General features: G+C 40.8%; 2 protein-coding genes and 1 long non-coding RNA gene across 3 annotated transcripts in view; 2 read left to right on the forward strand and 1 right to left on the reverse strand.

Annotated features, from left to right (window-relative positions):
* NXF3 (nuclear RNA export factor 3) overlaps window positions 1-21780 on the reverse strand; it is a 1139741-nt gene that overhangs the window by 527158 nt on the left and 590803 nt on the right. The gene's annotated exons all lie outside the window — the stretch shown is intronic.
* The window catches only part of LOC114905733, a 336532-nt gene that overhangs the window by 136263 nt on the left and 178489 nt on the right, over window positions 1-21780 (forward strand). The gene's annotated exons all lie outside the window — the stretch shown is intronic.
* On the forward strand, window positions 9338-11324 carry ARMCX5 (armadillo repeat containing X-linked 5). The gene is given in 2 exon segments (XM_029240094.1): window positions 9338-9509; window positions 9512-11324. Coding segments are annotated over 2 exon segments (1530 nt in total). The 5' UTR covers window positions 9338-9475; the 3' UTR covers window positions 11008-11324.

A 21780-nucleotide genomic window follows, 5' to 3' on the forward strand; every position in this document is an offset into this window, starting at 1 on the left:
AGGAAGGAACACTCCCAAACTCATTCTACGAGGCCACCATCACCCTGATACCAAAACCAGACAAAGATGTCACAAAGAAAGAAAATTACAGGCTAATATCACTGATGAACATAGATGCAAAAATGCTCAACAAAATACTAGCAAACAGAATCCAACAGCACATTAAAAGGATCATACACCATGATCAAGTGGGGTTTAACCCAGGAATGCAAGGATTCTTCAATATACGCAAATCGATCAATGTGATACACCATATTAACAAATTGAAGGATAAAATCCATATGATCATTTCAATAGATGCAGAAAAAGCTTTTGACAAAATTCAACACCCATTTATGATAAAAATTCTCCAGAAAGTAGGCATAGAGGGTACGTACCTCAACATAATAAAAGCCATATATGACAAACCCACAGCCAACATTGTTCTCAATGGTGAAAAACTGAAACCATTTCCATTAACATCAGAAACAAGACAAGGTTGCCCACTCTCACCACTATTATTCAATGTAGTTTTGGAAGTTTTAGCCACAGCAATCAGAGAAGAAAAAGAAATAACAGGAATCCAAATCAGAAAAGAAGAAGTAAAACTGTCACTGTTTGCAGATGACATGATACTATACATAGAGAATCCTAAAGATGCTACCAGAAAACTAGTAGAGCTAATCAATGAATTTGTTAAATTAGCAGGATACAAAATTAATGCAAAGAAATCTCTTGCATTCCTATATGCTAATGATGAAAAATCTGAAAGAGAAATTAAGGAGACACTCCCATTTACCATTGCAACAAAAAGAGTAAAATACCTAGGAATAAACCTACCTAAGGAGGCAAAAAACCTGTATGCAGAAAACTTTAAGACACTGATGAAAGAAATTAAAGGTGATACAAACAGATGGAGAGATATACCATGTTCTTGGATTGGAAGAATCAACATTGTGAAAATGACTCTACTACCCAAAGCAATCTACAGATTCAATGCAATCCCTATCAAACTACCACTAGCATTTTTCACAGAACTAGAACAAAAAATTTCACAATTTATATGGAAACACGAAAGACCCCGAATGCCAAAGCAATCTTGAGAAAGAAAAACAGAGCTGGAGGAATCAGTTTCCCTGACTTCAGACTATACTACAAAGCTTCAGTAATCATGACAGTATAGTACTGGCACAAAAACAGAAATATAGATCAGTGGAACAGGGTAGAAAACCCAGAGATAAACCTATGCACATATGGTCAGCTTATCTTTGATAAAGGAGGAAAGAATGCACAATGGAGAAAATACAGCCTCTTCAACAAGTGGTGCTGGGAAAACTGGACAGCTACATGTAAAAGAATGAAATTAGAACATTCCCTAACACCATACAGAAAAATAAACTCAAAACGGATTAAAGACCTAAATGTAAGGCCAGACACTATCAAAGTCTTAGTGGAAAACACAGGCAGAACACTCTATGACAGAAATCACAGCAAGATTCTTTATGATTCACCTCCTAGAGAAATGGAAATAAAAACAAAAATAAACAAATGGGACCTAATGAAACTTAAGAGCTTTTGCACAGCAAAGGAAACCATAAACAAGATGAAAAGACTACCCTCAGAATGGGAAAAAATATTTGCAAATGAAGCAACTGACAAAGGATTAATCTCCAAAACTGACAAGAAGCTCATGCTGCTCAATATCAGAAAAAAAAAACAATCCAATCCAAAAATGGGCAGAAGACCTAAACAGACATTTCTCCAAAGAAGATATACAGATTGCCAACAAACACATGAAAGGATGCTCAACATCATTAATCATTAGAGAAATGCAAATAAAAACTACAGTGAGATATCATCTCACACCAGTCGGAATGGCCATCTTCAAAAACTCTACAAACAATAAACCCTGGAGAGGGTGTGGAGAAAAGGGAAACTTCTTGCACTGTTGCTGGGAATGTAAATTGATACAGCCACTATGGAGAACAGTATGTATGTTCCTTATAAAACTAAAAATAGAACTACCATACGACCCAGCAATCCCACTACTGGGCATATACCCTGAGAAAACCATAATTCAAAAAGAGTCATGTACCACAATGTTCATTGCAGCTCTATTTACAATAGCCAGGCCATGGAAGCAACCTAAGTGTCCATCAACAGGTGACTGGATAAAGAAGATGTGGCAGATATATATAATGGAATATTACTCAACCATAAAAAGAAACAAAATTGAGTTATTTGTAGTGAGGTGGATGGACCTAGAGTCTGTCATACAGAGTAAAGTAAGTCAGAAAGAGAAAAACAAATACCATATGCTAACACATATATATGGAATCTAAAAAAAACAAAAGGTTCTGAAGAACCCAGCGGCAGGACAGGAATAAAGACACAGACGTAGAGAATGGACTTAAGGACACGGGGGGGGGGAAGCATAATCTGGGATGAAGTGAGAGAGTAGCATGGACATATATATACTACCAAATGTAAAATAGGTAGCTAGTTGGTAGCAGCCGCATTGCACAGGGCAATCAGCGCAGTGCTTTGTGACCACCTAGAAGGGAGGGATTGGGAGCGTGGAATGGAGATGCAAGAGGGAGGGGATATAGGTATATATGTATACGTATAGCTGATTCACTTTGTTATACAGCAGAAACTAACACACCATTGTAAAGCAATTTTACTCCAATAAAGATGTTAAAAATGATAAAAAAATAAATACTAAATAAATAAAATAAAATAGGAGAAATAATAGCGTGTTTTATGCTGCTGGAAAGATAACTGATTACAGTGAAATAAACATAATGAAATCATTTTTGGTGAAGATATGTTTATTTGTGTATGCATGTGTATGTGTGTGTCTGTGTAGACACAGACTGCCACTGATATGCCTGGAAGGATATATACCAAAATGTTAGCAGTATTTATCAGTGTTAGTATATGCAATACCTTTCCTAAAAGTTTTTCTTATAATTACCAATTTTTCTACTGTGAGCATATATAACTTAGGTAATAAAAAATAAGTTAAAGGTTAGGGAAAATAGACATTCGCAGAAACTTCAATTTAAAAAATTGCAATAGGTGCAAAAAGAACCCAAAACAAACAAACAAAAAACAACAACAAAGGGCCTCTCTGGTGGCGCAGTGGTTGAGAGTTCGCCTGCTAATTCAGGGGACACGGGTTCGTGCCCTGGTCCGGGAAGATCCCACATGCCGCGGAGCGGCTGGGCCTGTGAGCTATGGCCGCTGAGCCTGTGCGTCCGGAGCCTGTGCTCCGCAACGGGAGAGGCCACAACAGTGAGAGGCCCGCGTACCACACACAAAAAAAATTGCAATAGGACTTCCCTGGTGGCACAGTGGTTAAGAATCTGCCTGCCAATACAGGGGACATGGGTTTGAGCCCTGGTCTGGGAAGATCCCACGTGCCATGGAGCAACTAAGCCCGTGTGCCACAACTACTGAGCCTGTGTGCCACAACTACGGAAGCCCACATGCCTAGAGACTGTGCTACATAACAAGAGAAGCCACCGCAATGAGAAGCCCGCACACTGCAATGAAAAGTAGCCTCTGCTTGCCGCAACTAGAGAAAGCCTGCACGCAGCAATGAAGACCCAATGCAGCCATAAATAAATAAATAAATAAAATTTTAAAAATGCAATAGAAAAGAAGTTAAATGATTTTCAGAACAAAGAACATTTCTAAAGCAGCATATGAACTCAGTTAAGAGTATAATCATGAGAACTATCTCACCATTCTTTGTTTCCTCCAATGGAAGGACCAAAATCTGGGACTACCCTAAAACAAAAAAGATGCCTAAAAAATAGAAAGCTTATCTTCCATAATCATTATTTTCAATGGCTACCCTTTCTGCTCTTTGGATATTTTCTAAGTATCAAGAGTGCTGTTTCACATCACACTTCTATATGTATCCAGATACAGTCTCCTCGATGGAAAGCACAATTATCTTTAATAGTAGTAATAGTGCCTGTACAGCATTTATTATGGACTTACCCAGTAAAATAGATTGTGAATCTTACAGGAGAAATGTGTAGTTAAGGGCCTCTTGGAAGTTTGTCCTTCAAATTTGGAGGATAAACCATCTACCCTCGTTAATGCCATTTCAGAATTGGAAACATTTCTAAGACAACCAGTGGGCCTTTCTCACTGTCTTTTACTAACATGGTGGCCTGGTTTAGAATCTAAGTGTGTAAGTCTGAGGATTTGGAGCATTTCTAAGAATATGTGGTGTGTTTAAAATATCCTCTGATTATAAGGCATATTTTATTTAAGTTAAAATTTATTTTTGAATAGTTATTATAAATATGAGGTTAGAAATTCGAAAAGCACACACAAAAGTTCATACAAGTAAGCCTCCAAGTCTCTTTCACATATTTGTCTAACAATAGATTACCCTCCAAAAGAGGCAAGCCACTAACAATGTATAAGGATGTCAGTTTTCCCACCTTTTCTCCAATCCAATTTGTTTCCAAACTTCTTGTTCTTTGCCAATATGATTGATGAGAAACAATATATCATTGTAATTATAATTTTCACTTCTGTTATTATCAGTGAGATGAAAGATTTTCTCATATATTTAAGAAATGTTGATTTGTCTTTTTTATGAACAATCTGTTCATATATTTGCTTATTTTTCTACTGGATTGTTGGTCACTGGTCTTTATGATTTCATAGGGGTTTGCTATATATTAAGGAGCTTAGTAAGGCATAGTTTCAAGCATGAAAAGAAGACAGAAAAGGGGAAAAAAACCTATCAAATCTAAATTACGTGTATCCTCCCAAATGTTCATCGCAAAATGTGATATTTAGATTCTCCAGGTTTCTTTCCAAAATGTATTTTTAAAAAATCTTTGCTTCCTTCCTCCACTGAAAATTATACACAGAGCATCTCCCATATGGCAGACTCTAGGCTAAGCCTTGGGGTTACAGACATCAAAGACAAAGACAAACCTAGAGATAGGCCTAGATCTGCAAACAGCAGAAGGTGCCATGGAATTTTCATGACTCAATGGCCCCTCACTTTTTTCAACTTGGAATGGAAAATCAAAAAAAAAAAAAAAATATATATATATATATTCAGGGAGAATGAGCATATGCATTCATTAGGCAGGATGTAGTGGTGAGAGAAGTCAGGAGAGCAGCTAGGATCTCCCTTGAGAAGTGCATGGGTAGTGTCCCTTTTTCCTTAGAGAGGACAGTGAAGAGGAGCCAGGTGAGGCCCTACCTGGTGCCTGACACCTGGCTGTGGGGTGAGACAGGGAGGGTTGTCTGAGGCGCTGCGGGTTCTGACAGGGAAAGGCCCTCTTTCCTGGGCAACTGTGGGGATGGCGAAATGGCAAAGTGTGCTACCACTGTGACTGAGAAAATGGCAGTGTGGCAGAAAGAATGACAACACTGGCGCAGACAGGTGATTTGTTTCCTCAGGCCAGAGGTCTATCTAGGGCTGTCATCCCTTAGAAGAGGGGCAGTGGCTAGGCCTCCACGGGCGCCGCCTCCCACCTTCCTCCCCTCCGTGGTCCCAGAAACAGTGAAAGCAGAACTGGGGAGGGCTGCCCAGAACCTCCGGGGTGGTCTGGCCTCAAATCGCCTCTCCTCTTCCAGCCTCCTTTTCTGATATTTCCTCTACCTCATCTGACTTTTTGTGCAGGCAATATGGTGGGTCAGGCGTAAAAAGGGCCCCACAACGAGATAGTTTGGCATTTAATCCCTTCTCACTTTAGTGCTGCTTTCTTAACTCTCTTCCACTTCACCTTCCATTTTAGGTGACAAATAAGGAAACCCTGCGGTGGGGGTGTGGGGTGGGAGGTGGCTCAAGAGTACAAAGATATTTGAGATTCATCCTCTTCCATGAGTACAGAGTTGTTTTCCACATACCCATGCTCAGGCTCCTGCGTGTTTAGGTGCAGAAAATATCGTGGGCTGCAGGAGGGGAGGCAGGGCATAAGAATGCCTTATGTATACACCGGGGTAGTTTGGTATTAATATGCTTCTCTCCGTCCATCTGTGCTTTCCCTATATTCTCATCCCACCTTACCTTCGACTATTTCTGTGCAAGAAATACGGTAGGCAATAAGGGCGAGAAACTTAGAGGAGAAGAACAAGAAAAGACTAAGGTGTTTGATGTTGATCAGCAAGTCGGACCAGAGCAGCTTTCCAGACGCCCCGCCCCTGCCCTTTATTTCAAAAGGCTGATTGCTGAGAAGGGCGGTGTGAAGGGGCTTCTCTCATAAAGGTGACGCATAGTTTTTGGAATAGATCAGAATTTACCTTCCTCTTTCAGTCTTGAGCCTCCTTCCTCACCTTCTTACCTCGGCCCCCTCCCCCAACCCACCCACTACAGCAGGCCGCAGGCTTTGGAGAAGGGAATTTGTAACAACCATATTTTGGTATCCGTCCGCCTTATCAGGCCGAAGCGGATTCACTGATGTCACCTCCCGAAACCCGTATACATTTCAGTTCAGGGGAAAAGATTGTAGGTTTGGGGTGGAGGAGCTCCCTAACAGAGGGGAACTAATACCGAGACCCTTTGGTTTAGTCGGCTTCTCTCCGTCCAGCGCTGCTTTCTAAAAATCCAGACCCCGCCCCTGCCCACTCCAGTACCGAAACAGCCAGGGTAGGCGGAACGGAGCTCGCTGACAGAGAAAGCGGCGCTATGCAAGGCCTGGTATCACTCCGCTTCCGTGAGGCCGGATCGCCTTCAACTTCCCTAGAGCTGCTCGGTTTTGGTTCTGGGGACTTGGAGAGACAAAGTCTGCGGAGGAAAAGGTAGCTGTTAAGAGTCACTAGGAGCGGGTCCCTGAGGCGTCCTGGGGGCGGTAAGGAGAAGGAAATTCCAGAAAGTTACAGTCGTTTGCCAGTTACGGCCCTTTATCTGATAAAACAGGTATCTCGTCATGAATCTGCCGTGCCGGGCCAAACCCCAAACATAGTCGCCGCCATTGTCTCGTGTCCTTGTATCCGTCTGACTGTCCGTCCCTCTTTCTTAGGGTTCGGCACCCCTCGAGGCAAGGAAATGAGAAAACTGCCTCTCATCCAAGCAGAGCAGGTCAGTGAGAAGGCGGGCATTGCTTGGGAGTGTGGATATGGGTGTCAGAGATGAACGTGGGAGATGTGACTTGGTCATGGGGCGCGGGTGGTGAGAGGGAGAGAGGGACAGGGTTCATTTGAGCGGCACGCAATGATAAATTAAAAATGATCTGCCTCTTGCTAGCTTGATTTCCCGACACTGCCCTCCCCCCACCCACCATGTTTGGGGAGGGAAAGGAGTGTAGTAGCGGCTTCTAGCGGAGAAATGGTGGATTACATTAATAGGAGGAGGGGCTGCTGCTGTCTGTGAGAGCAGTGGTCTGGGGAGCCCTGGGAGGGAAAGAGTGTAAAAGGAGGTTGTAAGTGTTTGATAATCAAGGCCCTGGATTAGAAAAGGGTCTCCTGTCCTGGTTACTAGGCTAACTATTAATAACCAAGTCTCTCCCACTGTCTTTTCATTGGGTCGTTGAGTATGTATCATGCGTTTATATGTGTAGGTCTGTTTCTGCATTTGCGGTACTCTATGTTTCTGGAAAGACCGGTAGGGGGCAGTGAACCTCAAAGGGTATAAGAAAAAGAAAATTGGCTTAATTTCTGTAGAGAGGTCAGTGCTTGGATGTGGTAGATGGCTAAGACTAGAGCAGGTAGGAATCTAGGGGAAATTCCAGATCTCCTTTCTGCGAGCTTTCCAAACAGCCCTCCCTTATTCCCATTGTGTTGAAGAAAATGATAGGCTTTGGGGAGAAAAAGGAAACACAAGAACTTAGATGAAATTTGGAAATCATACTTTTCTTTGATTTCGAAGCCAATTTCCATGGTTTGAGCATTCCATCCCTACTAACACCACCACTATCTCGCAGCGATTTTCGAGTTGTCTCTGCAGGGGAATTGTCAGACTTTGAGAATGGAGCAGAGGAGCTTGGAGATTTGGGGGAGGGGAGGAAGAAAGAGAGAAATTTTTGGCAATCAGGTACTTGTATCCAGAAAGGATCAGTATCCTACGTACTGATCTCTACCAAGGGCTCGGTCTCCATTGTCTCTATTTATTTATTTAACTCTGCATTTGTGAATCTTTGCGTGTAGGTCTGTCCTTAGGTCTGTGGAACTCTCAGTTGTTGTGAAGGCTTGTAAATGGCAACCCAACTTGAAGCTAGGAAATAATGAAGAAGAGAAATGTGTCCTATATCTGTTTAGATTGGTGTCAGGGTAGAGTGATTGAGATAGAGAATTCTATCTCTTCTGTTTTGCCAGTTTACTAACCCGTTTGGTCCCCTGCTGATTTAGTTGGGAGCCTTCCTAAGCTTTGGGGGTATAGAAGGGTAATACCTGCTTTTATTACTTCCCACTTGGTTTTCCTATTCTTATGCTTCACCCCAGTCCATTTTTGAAACAGGGAAGTGCCAGGGCAGTCACTGAAGTGGAAAATGGTGGGAAACAGAGAGGAGGAGCAGTCCTGAAGCAGGCAATGGGGGAAGGGACCAGAAGGAGGGAAACACTAGACAAACTACATATATAGGGACCAGGGACCAAAGTCAGTCTACCAAGAGATCAGTTTCCAATCCTCCTGTTTGTTTATTTGTCCATAGATCTGCCTTTAGGTCTGCTGTAGGGCTTGTCATCATTGGAAGCAAGGAAAGGAGGAGAAAATTACTCCAGATCAGAGAAGGTTAGTGTATGTGGAGACTTCCTCAGTAGACCTGTAGGATGAAGTAGTGGAGATCTGCTTGGGTGTGGTAGGGGTAGAGAGCCAGTCTAGGGAATCTTCAGTCTCTCACTCCCATTCAGCTTTTCCACTCTCCATACTCTGTTTTGTGTCTGGAAAAAAGATCGGTTGCAACTACAGTAGTTGCGACTACAGGAGGGAGCATGAAATGAAGGGAGAAGGAGTTTGCTAATTATCTACCTTTTACACTTAGCACTGAATTTTCATACTTTCCTGTCTCTCTGTGCTAATCAACATGAGCAAAAAGTTGGAAAAGACTCAAAGCCCCATTTCCTTCCTCCACCCCTAGGTCCAACTTCAGTGGCAGATCTGGTGGCCTTGGAGTGGCTGAAGACCACCACCCTCCACAGGGCTGCGCTCAGGCACACAGCCATCCTTCCTTTCCCTGAGTGAGCTTCCTCTGCACGTTGTTTATATCACTGGCAGAGCCTATAGTTGGAAAGGGGGCTGAGTGACAACTGGACTTTGTATGAAAACACCAACTTGGGAGAGACCTTCAGTCAAGGCTGAGACGGGGGTGGGGATACATAACTTGGCCTTGCCTTTAACTTGGATCATGACTGGCTTCGAGGCTAAGGCAAGGGCAGAGGAGGGGCTGGGGCTGGCCTGAAAGCTGGAATCTGTGGCCCTGCCAACACTAGAGCCAAGGCTAAGATCCATGCCAAGGCAGTGGCTGAGGCAGAATCGGAAACAGGACCAGTGACCCAGGCCAAGCCTGGGGATGGAGCAATGGCCAGGATACAGGCAGTGACCTACGCTGAGGCCGTGCCTTGACAAGGGAAGTGAGCAAGATGGAAGCTAAAACTAAGACTAGAGTTATGGCTGAGACTAAGGCAGACCCCCCTACAGAACCTGGTATAGTGTCCGAAACCAAGTCAAAGGCCATGCCTATGTCCAGGGTCAGTGCTGTGACCAAGTATGAAGTCAAGGCTGGTGCTGGAAGTGAAGTCAATATCAGGTCCTTTGCTAAGGCTGATGATAAAGACAATATTGGGTCCAGGTCCCAGAGAAGGAGAGAGGCCAGCATCAAGTTGAGGGTGGGGGACAGAGCTGGTATTGTAATTGAGTCCAGTGATGAGGCTGAAGAAAATGTCTGCTCTTGGTTTTGGACGGGAGAAGAGCCTAGTGTAGGATCCTGGTTCTGGCCTGAAGAAGAGACCCCTTTTCAAGTGTATAAGCCTCCACGTAAGATCCAGGAAAAGCCCAAGCCCAAGCCCAAACCCGAACTTACTATAAAGCAAAAAGCGGCAGCATGGTCAAGGGCCAGGTTTTGTGTCCTAGTCCCAGTAGAGGGAGGGGAGCGATCCTTGCCTCCAGAAGGGAACTGGACTCTGGTTGAGACCTTGATTGAAACTCCTCTGGGGATTCGGCCTCTGACCAAGATCCCACCCTATAATGGGCCTTACTTCCAGACCTTAGCTGAGCTCAAAAAACAGGTTAAGTATAGGGAAAAGTATGGGCCCAATCCAAAAGCCTGCCGCTGCAAATCACATGTTTTTAGTTTAGAGCCTAAAGAGTTTGATAAACTCGTTGCCCTACTTAAGTTAACTAAGGATCCTTTCATTCATGAAATAGCTACAATGATAATGGGTATCAGTCCTGCTTATCCATTTACCCAAGATATAATTCATGATGTAGGTATTACTGTTATGATTGAAAACTTGGTCAATAATCCCAATGTTAAAGAACACCCTAGAACTTTAAATATGGTGGATGACAACTCTGAGTCTTCTGGAGAACCAAAAACAGGAGAGTCATATGTAAACCAAGTTTGTAAGGACATAATCTCTTTTCCTTTGAACTCCCCTGAGCAACTGGCTGGACTAAAATTATTAGTGCAGCTGAGTGTAAAATTTGAGGACCACCATATGATTGTCAATTACATTCCAGATTTCCTCACCTTGTTAAACAAGGGAAGTGGCAAAACCAAGTTTTATGTTTTAAAAGTGTTTTCGCGCTTGTCTAAAAATCAAGCCAATACAAGAGAACTGATCAGTGCCAAAGTACTGTCATCATTGGTTGCGCCGTTTAACAAAAATGAGTCAAAGGCCAATATTCTTAATATCATTGAAATATTTGAGAATATAAATTTCCAATTCAAAAAGAAGGTGAAGCTATTTACCAAGGAAGAGTTCACTAAATCTGAACTTATTTCCATATTCCAGGAAGCAAAACAGTTTGGTCAGAAACTACAAGACTTAGCAGAGCATAGTGATCCTGAGGTGAGAGAGAAAGTTATACGATTAATACTCAAACTCTGAATAGCCGTATGTTCTCACAAAGCCTTGAATAATTTTTTGGTGTTGTAATATGAAATGAATGCATATTATAAGTTCAATATTTATGCCATCTGTGCTGATTGAAGGAGCCAGTTTTATGGATACCAAATGATCTTGAGAGCTTGAATGTTTGTTGATTTTTACAGTGCTATATAAATTAAGATATTTTTAGTATTTCTGCAATATGACCTAATAATGAACTTATTCATCCTGAGTAAACTATATTTCTGTGCTTTATATTGACATAAGTGTATTCATTTAATACTTCATTTACATGTAAATAAAGTTGCATGCTAAAACTGGTGAAAACATTGTCCTAGTTCTTCAGTTGAAGTCTAGTCAGAGGGATAAAGCACAAGTAACAGAATAATAAAGAGCACTGTCTGCGTCTGTAGTGGGGTACAAACAAAACAAGTTTATATTGAAAGATCATTTAGTTTCAGCATGTTCAAAGAGTAGAATCACTCTGTACACAAGAAGACAGGACTGTGCTACTGGCTGACATCTGGGCAGACCTGGGGAAAGGGGTGAAGACATAGACTTAGGAGTAAAGGAACACAGATGCTTTCATTCCAGTTTGAGTCCCAGAACTTGTGCTCAGCCTTTCACATAAGATGTCTTATCAGGATATCTTGAAGCTTTTTAACCTCCAGGAAAATTCCTGGTTTTCATTCCCATTTAGCAAAGCCATGGAAGTGTGGTTCTAAAAGGACCTAGTCCCACTGTACCCTCAACATCCAGGTGCCCCATCTTGGGGTACCAAGTTTACTGCTTCATCTGAGGCTCCCCCACTCCCCGTATTCCTGGGTCTCAGAGGAGGGCCTTTCTAGGGTCTAACCAAAAAAATTGCTTCATAGAAAATCTCATTTGCCCCATCTTTATGACTGTTTGCTCTCATATTTACTTTTGTTTGCTGACCAATGCTTTGGACTTGGTGATTTGCACCTATGCTTGATGACAGTGCCCTGTTTGTGCTGATCCCTTTTGATTAGAGCTCAGCTCTATGAGGCAGCCACAGGAGACCAAAGTCCTTTAGGAGTGTGTGGTTAGGAAGAAATTACTTCCCCTAATCCCACTATCCTATTTATTTGTACAGTTTACAGAGCTGAAGCCATGTTGTCTATACTACCTCAGCTCCTCCTGTTTATACCTAACAAAAGCTAAGTTCTGGTTAAGAGTTTGTGGCATAGAATGCCAGAGTTTAGATTGGGATCTGGGGTCACCTCTGCCTCTCCTACCCTCTGTCTCCTTTGCTGTTATCATTCCTCTTTCCTTAACTGCCCAGAATTGGGAAATTGGGTATTGAGAAATACAGTGTACAATTACTGGTCTTTCTATTGAGCTTCTTCTCCTAACTTTTTATGTGTTTGGGGGAAGGCCTAAACCTACAAATCTCAACAAGGTGTCATGTACCCCTAGTTTTAGCAGCTATCTTTAGTTTAATTTCTGTTGAGGTCAAATCTGAATCTACCTTCTGTATATCTAGGAGTTAAAATGAAAGACAACCAGCCACATTTGTGCATTAAGGGTGAAAAAATGTAGGTAGGCTTTTTGCAACATACAGTTGCAACTTAGATGATTTTTGGCATTCTTTATAACTTGGTTTTTAATCCACAAAACTCCCATAGTCTGGAATTCTAGCTGTGGGTACTGCTTTCAGAATTGGGGATCTTCGCAGTACAATTGGACCAGACCCTTTGGAAATATTCTGTGTCTCAAATGCCCTGTGGAGCACACACTTAATCAGTTGATGGCTGTGAAATTTTCCATTAGTTAAAGAGAAGGGTGAGTTTGGGGTATATAGGTATTGTATCAAAGCAAGAAGCTGATGGTCTGTCCTTGAGTATGAATTATGGAAGACAGAGTCAGTTCCCAAATTGTTTCTGGGGTGTACTCAAAGTCAAAACCCCATTGCTCATCTCTTGTTTCATGTCCTTTTCTGGAAAAATAATTCAGGCAAGCCCATGTAGTATCAGGGCTGATCCAGATGTTACTTGTCTCAATATGTTGCTGGCTGGGGGTAAAAATCAGTGTAGATTTCTCATCTTTCCTGTCATCAAGTAAAGCAGGAAATCTTCCTGCAACACAACTGGACTATTAGCACCTACCGATCCTTTGCTGGGCCCTCAATTTTATTTATTTATTTATTTATTTATCTATCTATCTATCTATTTATTTATTTATTTACCCACCCTCAATTTTAAATGAGGAACTTTCAGGGGAATCCATCTATAAAATATCACCAAATTCCCTAGCAAGTCTTTCAAGGCTCTATATCCTTCAGCATATTTTCATTGTCCCCATTATATCCCACCTGCATTCAAGCCACATGGGACTTCAGGCTCTCTGAAGCACCTTAGGTGAGAAATCCTCATCCAGAACTAATGATTCATCCCTCAGTGAGCCAGTGACCAAGTACAAAAAAGCTTTTAGAGGAGGGGCACACTATCATTCTTCAGTTTTCATAACAGATAATTTCTTCTGAGTCAAAACTAGTCTGGTATGAAAAACAAAAACTTCTGTGGCTGTCACCCCTTGGTGTATAAATCTCAAGTGGATAAGAAACAAGAGGAAATGGCTCAAAGGTTGTGCCTTTTCCATTTGAGCCTCCTGTTAAAGTAATGTCATTTTTCTGGTATACCAAGAACAATGGTAGGAACTTTTATAATTTACATAAATCCATTAATGTCATTATATATATAGTAAAGTTTTGAAATACAATATTAAAATTACCAAAGATAGCCTAGATGAACAACTCTATTAAGTGAAAAGCTTTACAATTAATTCCCTCTCCCTTTCTCTTCATTCTGCAAGAAACCCATGGCTCCACTATACAGAAAAATATATTTTCTTTCTGGGACTGTTGTGGCCACCCCTCAGAGACAGAATACACTATCACCCCAGATTTGGTTCAGATGCCGATACTGATGATGTCACACACATACACACACCAAGACAGAATGAAAAGTTATTACTCAGTAATGAGTGTGTGTATCTTCTTTGTCCATTCATCTATTGATGGACATCTAGGTTGTTTCCACATCTTGGCTATTCTAAATAATGCCGCAATGAGTATAGGGGTGCATATATCTTTTCAAATTAGTGTTTTTGTTTTCTTCGGGTAAATACTCAGAAGTGGAGTTGCTGGATGGTATGCTAGTTCTATTTTTAATTTTTTGAGGAACTTCCATACTGTTTTTTCCATAGTGGCTGCACCAATTTACATTCCCACCAACAGTGCATGAGGGTTCCCTTTTCTCCACATCCTCGCCAACATGTTACTTCTTGTCTTTTTGATAATAGCCTTTCTAACAGGTATGGGGTGATATTGTGGTTTAGACCTGCATTTCCCTGATGATTAGTGATGTTGAGCATCTTTTCATGTGTCTATTGGCCATCTGTCTGTCTTCTTTAGAGAAATGTCTATTCAGGTTCTCTGCCCATCTTTTAATTGGATTGTTCATTTTTCTTTTTTTATATTGAGTTGTGTGATTTCTTTATAATTTGGATATTAACCTCTTATTGGACGTATCATTTGCAATTATTTTCTGCCATTCAGTAGGTTGTCTTTTTGTTTTGTTGATGGTTTGCTAAGTGAAATAAATCAGACAGAGAAAGACAAGTACCATATGAGCTCACTTACATGTGGAATCTAAATAACAAAACAAACAAAACAAAATGGAAACAGTGGGAGTTCCTTGGTGGCCTAGTGGTTAGGATTCTGGGATTTCAGTGCTGTGGCCCAGGTTTAATTCCTGGTCAGGGAACTGAAATCCCGTAAACTGCATGGCCAAAAAAAAAAAAAGAAAAAGAAAACAAAAAGAAACCCTGGAAAAACATGAACAGACTTACAGATACAGGGAGCAAATATGTGGTTGCCAGAGGGGAGGGGAGTGGGGATTATGGGACAGTAGATGAAGAGGATTAAGAGATAACAAACTTTCAGTCATAAAATAAGTCATGGAGATGTAATATACAGCATAAAGAATAGAGTCAATAATACTGTAATAATTTTGTATGGTGACAGATGGTTACTGGACTTGTAGTGATCATTTCTTAATGTACTTAATTGTTGGATCACTATGTTGTACACCTGACACTAACATAATATTGTCTCAACTATACTTTAATAAAAATAAATGAATAAATAAAATACACTGGAATAAAAACAAGGAATAACAAACCAAAAATGCAATAATACTGGCATTTAAAAAATTATTTGACTTTATGTTTTAGAGCAGTTTTAGGTTTATAGAAAAATTAAGCAGATAGTACAGAGAGCTCCCCTATACTACTACTTCTTTTTTTTTTTTAAGGGGACTCAGTATATAGTGTAGACATTGCCCTCCATTCTTTTTTTCTTAATTAATTAATTTATTTATTTATTTTTGGCTGTGTTGGGTCTTCGTTTCTGTGCAAGGGCTTTCTCTAGTTGTGGCAAGCGGGGGCCACTCTTCATCGCAGTGCATGGGCCTCTCGCTATCACGGCCTTTCTTGTTGCGGAACATAGGCTCCAGACGCGCAGGCTCAGTAGTTGTGGCTCACGGTCCTAGTTGCTCTGCGGCATGTGGGATCCTCCCAGACCAGGGCTCGAACCCATGTCCCCTGCAATGGCAGGCAGATTCTCAACCACTGCGCCACCAGGGAAGCCCTATGCTACTACTTCTTCTCCACCACCTCCTTTCCCTACACACAGTTTCCCATATTATTAGCCTCTTGCATTAGTGTGATATATTTGTTACAGTTGATGAATGAATATTGATACATTATTACTAACTAAAGTCCTTAGTGTATATTAGGGTTCACCCTTTGTATTGTACATTTCTATGGTTTTTAGAAACTTATGGTAAAATAACATATAAGGTTTGCCATTTTAACCAATTTTATGTGTATAGTTCAGTGACATTAAGTACATTTACACTGTCATTTAACCATCATCAATATCAATCTCCAGAACTTTTTTTTATCATCCCAAACTGAAACTCTGTATCCATTAAACAATAACTTCCCACTACCCACTCTGATCAGGCCCTTGTGAGCACTATTCTATTTTCTATCTCTACAAATTTGACAAATCTAGATACAATGTATCTAGAATGTATCTATAATATTTGTTACTTTGTGTCTGTCTGGCTGTTTCATATAGCATAATATTTTCAAAGTTTATCCTTGTAGCATGTATCAAAATTTTACTTCTTTTTAAGACTGAATAACATTTCATTGTTTGTATATACCACATTTTGTTTATCTATACATCTGTCAATGGACATTTTGGTTGTTTCCAATTTTTGGCTGTTGTGAATCATGCTGCTAAGAACATTGGTGGTAAAAATACCTGTTTGAGCCCTTGCTTTCAATTATTTTGGGTAAATAACTGGAAGTGGAATTGTTACATCATATGGTAATTCTATGTTTAATCATTTTGAAGAACTGACATACTGTTTTCCACAGTGGCTGAATCATTTTTCATTCACATCAAAAATGCACATGGGTATCAATTTCTCCACATCCTTGCCAACATTTGTTATTTTCTGTGTTTTGATAATACCCATCTTAATGTGTGTGAGGTGGTATCTCATGGTTTTGCTTTGTATTTCCCTAATGACTAGTGATGTTGTGCATCTTTTCATGTGCTTATTGGCCATTTACATATCTTCTTTGAAAATAATGTCTATTTGAGGCCTTTGCCCTTAAAAATAAATCCTTAAAAATAGGGTTGTTTGACTTTTTTGTTATTGTTGTTAGGTTTTAGGAGTCCTTTAAATATTCTTGATATTAATCCATTATCATATATTATGATTTGCAAGTATTTTCTCCCATTCTGTGGCTTGCCTTTTCACTGGTCTTGAAAGGGTCTTTTGATGCACATAAGTTTTTAATTTTGACAAAGTCCAATTTATCTTTTTTTATGTTTTGGTGTCCTATCCAAGAAATCATTGCCAAACTCAATGCCATAAAGTTCTTTCCTATGTTTTCTTCTAAGAGTTTCAAAATTTTAGCTCTTGAGTTTGTCATTGATCCATTTTGAGTTAATTTTGGTATGTGGTATAAGGTAAAGCTCCAAATCCATTCTTTTGCATGTGGATATCAGTTTTCCCAATACCATTTCTTGAAAAGAATGTCCATTTACCATTGAATGATCTTGGTACCCTTGTCAAAAATCATTTGGCCACATATGCAAGGGTTTATTTCATGGCTCTTTATTCTGTTTCACTGGTTTATATGTCTATCTTTATGTTGGTACCATACTGTTTAGATTGCTGTAGTTATTGTAGTAAGCTTTCTGTGATGTTGTGATATATAAGTAATATAATTGGTCATTCAGAGGACCAAAATATACTTCTCATATATATTTGGTCTCTATCCATGGTTCCTGGCTCACAGCTCCTGAAACCTTTGAAATTTCCTGAATGATAAGAACAATGGGAGCCATTTTGTCATAATATGTGGTCTCTTGTCCTCAGTTTCTAAAATCCACTTCAGAGCCATTATGGTGAAACAGGTGTTTTATTACTCATAACAAGCCTTTTTCCACCACAACTGGGTTTATGTTAATGAGGTGACTTTTGGAAAGCACCAAAGATGGTGTCTGTCGCCGGAGGAACCAACTCTGTGATTAGAAGGTCGTAATATTCAGTCGAAACCCCTCCTATTACTTCCTGGGAGGGGAGAGAGGCTAGAAGTTGAATCAACCACCAATGGCCAATGATTTAATCAATCATGCCTATGTAATGAAGCCTCCGTAAACACCCAAAATGATGGGGTTTGGAGAGCTTCTGAGTTGGAGAACATGGGGAGATTCTGGGACAGTGGAGCATTGGGAGAGTGCATGGAAGCTCTGTACCCATTCTCCATACCTTGCCCTATGTATCCATCTGGCTGTTTCTGAATTACATCCTTTGGTAATAAACCAGTAATCTGGTAGGTAAAATGTTTCTCTGAATTCTGTAAGCCACTCTAGCAAATTAATTGAAATCAAGGAGGAAGCCGTAGGAACCTCTAATTTATAGCCAGGTGGTAGCTGTCTAGCCGTACAGGTAGCAACCTGGATTCGCAGTTGGCATCTGAAGTCCAAGGAGGGAGTCGTGGAAACCTCCAATCTGTAGTTGGTCAGTCAGAAGCACAAGTAACAACCTGGGCTTGAGATTGACATTTGAAGTGGAGAGCAGTCTTGTGGGACTGAGCCCCTGACCTGTGGACTCTGATGCTCTCTCTGGGTAGATAGTGTCATAATTAAGTTTAATCCTAGGACACCTTGCTGGCATTTGAGAATTGTTGTTGTTGTAGGAAACTATCTTCCCCCCAACACCCCGACACACACACATTGGAATTGGGTTCAGAACCACTTTAGTTGGTGTCAGAGAAGTGGGATTTGCTAGAAAGCCCTGGCTCACATAAACATGTAGTTTGGGAAAAGAAAGGATGAAAGGGTGGGGGTTGAGGAACCTTTGATTCATGATCGTGCATGGTATGGAGCAACAGCTGTGCTACAATCCATTACTAAGGGTAAAAGTTACCAATGGAATTTAGGGATCGATCTGTTGATGAAAAATTGACAGTCTAAGAAAGAAATAGAAAATTTTATTTGAGACAACCTGAGGATTATAACTAGGAAGGCAGACTTTCAGAAAGCTCTGAGGACTGTTCCACCTGTTAGAGGTCAAAGTACAGTTATATACATTTTTGAGACAAAGGATTATATATCAAGTGATGTATTGACAGTTTACACAATCCGGATCTGCATGTACAAAGTGAGTAGGGGGCCATCATGACCCCTTACAAGATTAAGAAGGAAGGTTATCTCCTAGGGAGGTCTGGTTAGTGCAGATGCACAATACACACTAGGGGAGAGGGAGGAAGCCCAAAGGGGCAGAGAAAAAGTTTATGTTTAAATTTTTCTTGTCTTGCCATAAAATATGAATTTTATTTCATCAACTCCAACTCCTGGGGAGTTGTCTCACTGGATGAATAAGGAAATGCAGACTAATAAGAAAGAGGTAAAATATACAATCCCTTGGTAATTGTTATCTGTTAATAGCTAAACTAAAAGTAAAAGAGTGCTGGATCAGACCCTGATGCTAGACCAAGCTCAGATTTCAGTGAGTCTGAGCTTCAGCCACTAGCCTCACAGCTGCCCCCACTCCAAGGTAAAAATTATGCAGGGCCAACAGAAAGTACCTCTAAAACCTCTGATCACCAAGAAGGTAGTCATTGTAGGGTGAGGGAAAAACCAAGAAACTATTGAAACCAGAGGATATAGTGTGAAAGAGTTGTTTTATTTGGTAGATTGATATCATCAGTTTACTGAGGAACCTTTACTGAAATAAGTTGTGAGTGACTAATTTAGGAGCTGTATCTTTGGTTTTGAGTGCTGCAGAATGAAAGAGCATGTTTGGGTTGGTACAGGTTGCACAGATGACTATAGAACAATCACAGATGGCTATGTGTGATCCAGACACACAGGAGGTTATTTCTGAAGGAACAACTAGCCTGGTGGATGGTATAAAGACCACTGTAAGGTCTGTTTACCCTGAGAAGGGGGCTGTCCATCTTCCTCTATGAATGCCAAGCGGAACACCCCAGATGAAGCAGCTGATATGCTTTGTACGCAAGCCATGCGGGACTGGCTTTATGATGACCAGGATATTCACCCAATGAATATACTTGTTATCCAGGTCATGGTAGATGCTGTGGTTAAAGGGCTTCTTTTACATGGATACCCCATTGTAACCTTACTGCTGCAAAACCGAGGGATAGTTCAAGACGCCTTATGGAATTTGCTGTCTCAGCTTCCCCTCATGGTCTTATAGATGCTAATAAAAATATTAGGTTATTAACAAGAGAATGGAGACAGCAGAGGAGAGAATCAAGAGAATAGTTTTAGCAGGGTAGGAAATTTTAAACAGTTGTTAAGGAATAAGGTGAATAAAGCAAATGTTGATAGGAGTGGAACAAAGAAGAAAGAAAAAGGAGAGTCATGGGACTCATCCCAACAGGGTGGAAATCTTTAGATGATAATTAAGAAGCAGAGTGAATAAAACAGATCTTGGTGGGCTTAAAACAGAGATTTTAATACAGCAGTACTAAAGGACTTGCTGGCCCCCCAACATTAAAGGGCCCCAAAGAAGTCAGCTCTGTTTACCACAATTTGGAGAAATTTTGAAAGCCAGAAAGCAGAAATTACAATGAGAGATCTGACCAATCACTTGGGGCAAGGGGTAAGACAATTAATATAAGATTGACAAATCTTATATTTATATAAGATTTAAGATATATAAGACTTTATATAAGTCTTATACATAAGACTTTATATGACTTATAGAGTCCTTTGGCTCTACCCCTTCCTAAGGATCCAAAACCTTTTGCACAAGCTTGGGTAAAATAGTCGGGGTGAAGAAAAGTTTCCAGGACTCCTTGATACAGGAATCCTATGAACTGTGGTACCAAAATCCATTGGTGAAACCTTGACTCGGGCTACAGTTCAACTGAGAGAACATAAAAGTGTAACGGTTAATTAAATTATGAAAGTTGGAATGTTACCTGAATGTTTTCTGGGAATGGAAACCACGTCTGGCTGGGGAACACCTCCCTTACCTAGTATTGTAAAACCAAAACCTGTTGATGAAGTCCTAGTGGAGGCTACCGTTAGGAATGTAAGGGTTGATGAAATTAAGGTAAAAGTTTGTAGGAGAATTGGCATATTTAAACAGGTTTTATGTGAAGTGGTTGCATCTTTTTTTTTCTTTTTTTACCTGATTGTATTGTGGGGATGGACATTATAACTGACTGGTGAATGTTTCCCATACCTAGTATTATAAATAGAAGGCATGTAAATCTACCCTTCAAGCAGTTTTAATTGGACGTGCTAAATGGGAACCAGTAAGATTGCCCGAGCCAAAACAGCGTGGAGTAGAGGCTGAGGTGCTGGTAGGCTGTGTGATAGCCCTATGTGAGGCATGGAATAGACTGGGGCATATGGCAAGAGCTGTGAGCACCTCGACAACTACTGGCACTTTGGACTGGAGAATTTCCATTTGAGGGGCATTTACTACCTTGCAATCAGTGATTAATTGAAGCTACCCTTAAGACTGTGACTGAAGGACATAAAGTGATCTTGAAACTTGAAATAGCCATAATATCTAGGATTATGGGGATGGCAGTGCCCAGAAGAGTTCCATAATAAAATGGAAATGGTTTATAAAGGAACATGCTGCCTGGGAGATGCAAGGGGGAGATACTCCTGAGAGCAGGGAGCCTCTTTTCACCAAGGACTGACTCTGGAACTGTGTGAGGAGCTACTGGATTCTGTTGTAACTTGGACAGTGCCCTATAAAGAGCCCTTAACTGACCAACAAAGAGCTGCTTGGCTTGTGGATGGCAGTTCCATGGTGAACAGACAATATCTTGGAAATGTTTGGAAAGTCACCACTCTGATTGAAGAAGGTAAAAACAGATCACCCTGGTGTGCTGAATTGCATGCTGTTTTCCTAGCAGTGGTGGAAGAATTGAGCAATGGCAAAAGCCCTTATGTTTGGGTTTTTACCTACACATGGACAGTAGCCCATGGCCTGGCCATATGGTCAGGTAGTTAGGCAATGGAAAACTGGACTGTTAAAGGGATGGCCTTAATAGGGCACAGCCTCATGGAAATCACTGGGAATTTAAGGGGTACATTAAAGTAGGACATGTTGATGCCCATCAGAAGAACCCCCTTCCAAGGTTCAGAAGGTGATTGGAACCACTAAGTGGACATTT

This window comes from Monodon monoceros, unplaced genomic scaffold, assembly GCF_005190385.1.
Source record: "Monodon monoceros isolate NGI ecotype Baffin Bay Population unplaced genomic scaffold, NGI_Narwhal_1 Super_Scaffold_22, whole genome shotgun sequence".
Lineage (NCBI taxonomy): Eukaryota > Metazoa > Chordata > Mammalia > Artiodactyla > Monodontidae > Monodon > Monodon monoceros.